Source organism: Etheostoma cragini, chromosome 23 (assembly GCF_013103735.1).
Source record: "Etheostoma cragini isolate CJK2018 chromosome 23, CSU_Ecrag_1.0, whole genome shotgun sequence".
Lineage (NCBI taxonomy): Eukaryota > Metazoa > Chordata > Actinopteri > Perciformes > Percidae > Etheostoma > Etheostoma cragini.
In genome coordinates this window covers 637,620-641,681 of record NC_048429.1, presented here as the reverse complement: position 1 = coordinate 641,681, position 4,062 = coordinate 637,620, and the positions used below count along the sequence as shown (strand labels likewise).

The 4,062-nt window shown below is 40.0% G+C and overlaps 1 protein-coding gene across 1 annotated transcript in view; it reads right to left on the bottom strand.

Moving 5' to 3' along the window:
- Window positions 1-1,958, bottom strand: part of LOC117939052 (leucine-rich repeat-containing G-protein coupled receptor 5A-like) — a 12,182-nt gene extending 10,224 nt beyond the window's left edge. The window contains exon 1 of the mRNA XM_034864095.1: window positions 1,705-1,958. Within this exon, the coding sequence (XP_034719986.1) occupies window positions 1,705-1,958 (254 nt within the window). The remainder of the gene's footprint in view (window positions 1-1,704) is intronic.
- Window positions 1,959-4,062: the final 2,104 nt, after the last annotated feature.

Here is a 4,062-nt window from a genome sequence, read left to right as displayed (position 1 = left end):
TGCAGCAACATTCTCCACACACACACACACACACACACACACACACACACACACACACACACAGGCTAGATAAAATATTCAAATCAAAAACCTTATTCTGTAAATCCAAGTTCAGATATTCTATGTTCAGTTAATTCTGAATTGATTTGACTTTATAACCTTAAATCTGAGTTCAAACTATCCAAGTCCCGCTTATTAAAACACATTTTATATTAAATTATTAATTAATTAAATTAACTTCAACTGCCCAACCAACCTGCTAACTACTGCCCATTAGTTAGCTAACTGACTTACTTACTAACTGACCAACTAACTAATTCACTGGTCAACATCTGAGCTCAACACTTTACTGAGTTACCTTTCAGACTTCGTTAACCAGATTGTTCTCAAACTGGTTAACCCGGTGATCAACTGACCATATCAACCTAATTCGTTGGCTAGCCAACAAGCTAACTTGGATATTGTTAACTTACTGGCGTAATGATTACAACTTGGGCTAACAAACTAGCTAGCTTACTAACCAGCTGATTAACCATAACTAACTTACCGACTAAAACACTGACTTAACCTTTAAACCAAACAGCTAACCAACTGACCAAGTCACTTACTATTACTAACCTGCTATTGTCCAACTGATTAGCCTTCATGGCTAACTCACTGTAAACCAAATAGCTAATACTAGCTAACATACTTGCTAACAAACAGATTAACCTACTGGCTAATGTTAACTTACTGTCGAAATAGCTAACCTTCTAGCTAACCTGCTATGATCCAACTGACTAGCCTTCATGGCTAACTTAGTTTTTAACGAAATAGCAAACCGCCTGCCTAACATACAAGCTGACTTACTAGCTAGCTAACTAACTAGGTTACTAACTAAGCTACATGGCTAACATTAACTTACTGATTAGCTTAACTGATATCCACTAGGTCATTTCTCAGGAGTTTCTCATCGGCTAAACAACGTGCTAATCTACTAGCTTACTTGCTAACCAGCTACTAGCTAACTCCTGTCGGTTCTTCTTCTTAAGTTATTTTGTTTTCCGTTTTTTATAATTTCTCCTGTCTGTGACCATCAAAAGAAACCTTGTTAATTGGCATTATTGAAATTAATATAACAATATAATAATATAACATACGAAGGTAATTGTGATAGTAAGATATTTTCAGGTTTTAACGAGATACGAACTTATCGAGTTGCAACAAGAACATTTTATACTATTTTCCACGTTAAAAATGTGATATTATATTATGTGCCATCAGACTCTACAACTCCTCACTCGGTCGGGGGGTAAGGCAGAGACACCACATACACACACACACACCTGGACTCACATTAATACCTGGTCACTTTATCACTTTAACACTGGACTCAACACTGACACTTTGATAATAATTGATGGTCTTTTTATCTTTATTTGACGAATGTTATTACTGTTATTATTATTATTATTATTATTATTATTATTATTATTATTATTATTATTATTATTATTATTATTATCATTATTATTATTATCATTATTATTATTACTGTTATTATTATTATTGTCTTTACACTTTTCTTTCTTGCAAAAACTGCTGCTGGAATTTTCAATTTCCTCGCGGGAGTCATCCCAAAAGGATCAATTAAGAGAAATCCATGTCCAAAACCCAGTGTGTGCCTTGCTCATTTCCATGTGTTTGTGTCCGAGTCGTACGTACAGCACCACGAGGCGGCCCAGCGTGCCGAAGGCCAGATCTGGGACGTGGCTGATGTGGTTCAGGGCGAGCGTCATGGCCTGCAGGGCGGGCAGCTCGCCCAGCGCCTCCACCGGCACCTCCGTCAGGGCGTTATCGTCCAACCACAGGTGGCGGAGCGAGCGCAGGCCGGAGAAACAGCCAATGGGAACGCTGGAGATGTGATTGGCATCCAGGCGGCTGCGGAGAGATTCACACACAGCGTAAACGTACGTCATATCAGCTGTTCACGTGTCCATTAAAGTGAGATTTAGCATATTAATGTTAATATAGCTCATAAAAAGGGACGTTTTCATGCCTTGGGACCTTTAATGAATAAAGCATGTTTTTACATTGAGTGATTGACAATGTGTTTTACTTTTTGGGGCTCTCCACTAAAAGGTTTGTTTCCTACGTGCAAATTGGTAATTTAAAAAACATAAACACAAGACACTGACAGTAAAACTTCTACTTCTTCAACACATGCAAGAGAATTTGGGCTTTGATAAGGAGCAGCATTTGCAGAATATGAATGTGGAAACGGCTTTGAAGCCGGTTAACGGGAACATTAGAGATCAAGAGGAGGAGCGATGGGCGGCTGCTCGAGCCCCCCCCCCCCCAGCTGAAGGGCTCTCAGGCTCTACGGAGGTATTTTAACGAGCACACTCTTAATGCTAAGAGGGTTTCTGAGGGGGGGGGGTTTGATCTACAGCAACGCATCCTATTCTATAAGATGATCATGATAATGTTCTCAATAAATAAAAACAATTAACAATTCATTCTTCAGGTTCTCACAAACATTAAATATCAACACATCTTCTGGCCACATTCTCTTGGATCTGTCTTCAGCCTTTGACACCGTCGACCACCAGGTTTTGCTGAAAAGATTAAGGGATCAAGTAGGGCTGTCAGGGTCAGTTCTGCAGTGGTTCACTTCATATTTATCTGGGCGTAGTTTCAGTGTTACAGCTAACCAAATAAGGTCTGAGTCTGCAGACTTGCTCCGTGGAGTGCCTCAAGGCTCTGTTCTGGGCCCTGTTCTATTCTTGTTGTATTTGATCCCTTTGGGAAAGATCATACAAAGGTTCAATGATGTTTCTTTTCACCTATTTGCTGATGATATCCAACTTTACTGTTGCTTCAAGCCATCAGAGATCTGTAAGTTAAACACCTTGCTCCATTGTCTTGTGGAAATTAAAAAATGGTTAAGTGAGAACTCCCTACAGCTAAATGCAGACAAAACCGAAACATTGATCATAGCCCCTGAGGTTGCAATCCCTGGGATTAAACAATACTTGGGTGATTTAGGTCAGTCTGCTAAGCCAAGTCTTAGAAATTTGGGAGTTATCCTGGACAAAGACATGTCGCTAGTGCAGCACTGAAAGCAGCTGACAAGAAACTGCTTTTTTCAATTAAGGAAAATCTCAAAACTTAGAAATATAGTTTCAAGAAATGATTTGGAGCTTATCATTCATGCCTTTGTGTCTTCGCAATTAGACTATTGTAATAGTTTATTTTTATGCCTAAACCAAAAGGAGCTCTCTCGACTGCAATTAGTACAAAACTCTGCAGCCAGAATTTTAACACGTACTGACAGGAGGTCTCACATATCCCCAATCCTAAAAGAACTTCATTGGTTACCAGTGTCTTATAGGATAAATTTTAAAATGTTGGTTCTAGTTTTCAGAGCTTTACATGGCCAGGCTCCCCTCTATATTAGTAACTTGATTCAGCGTTATACCCCTATGCGTGCTCTGAGGTCTGTGGATCAAGACCTGCTGACGGTTCCACGCACTCGCTACCGTACTAGAGGAGACCGATGTTTTCAGGCTGTTGCCCCTAGGTTGTGGAATGACCTTCCACCGTCTATGCGCTCTTCTGATTCTGTTGATGCCTTCAAATGCAGACTTAAAACACATTTATTTGTTCAGGCTTTCAATTAGCTACTTGTGGGTTGATATGATCATGTACTGTCTTTTATTGTGCTTTTATTGTGTGTATTTTATGATATTAATGATTTTGTTGCCTTTGTGGCCTTATACCTGTGAAAGGTGCTATATAAATCAACTTTTACCTACTTACTTACTTTACTATCTGGAGATGCATGTTTCTTTATTTTGGTCGGTCTTGGGGTCATAAAACATGCATCCTGTCTGTCTGTCTGCCTGTCTGTCTGCCTGCTTGTCTGCCTGCCTGTCTGCCTACCTGTCTGTCTACCTGTCTGCCTACCTGTCTGTCTACCTGTCTGTCTAACTGTCTGTCTAACTGTCTGCCTACCTGTCTGTCTACCTGTCTGTCTACCTGTCTGCCTACCTGTCTGTCTACCTGTCTGCCTACCTGTCT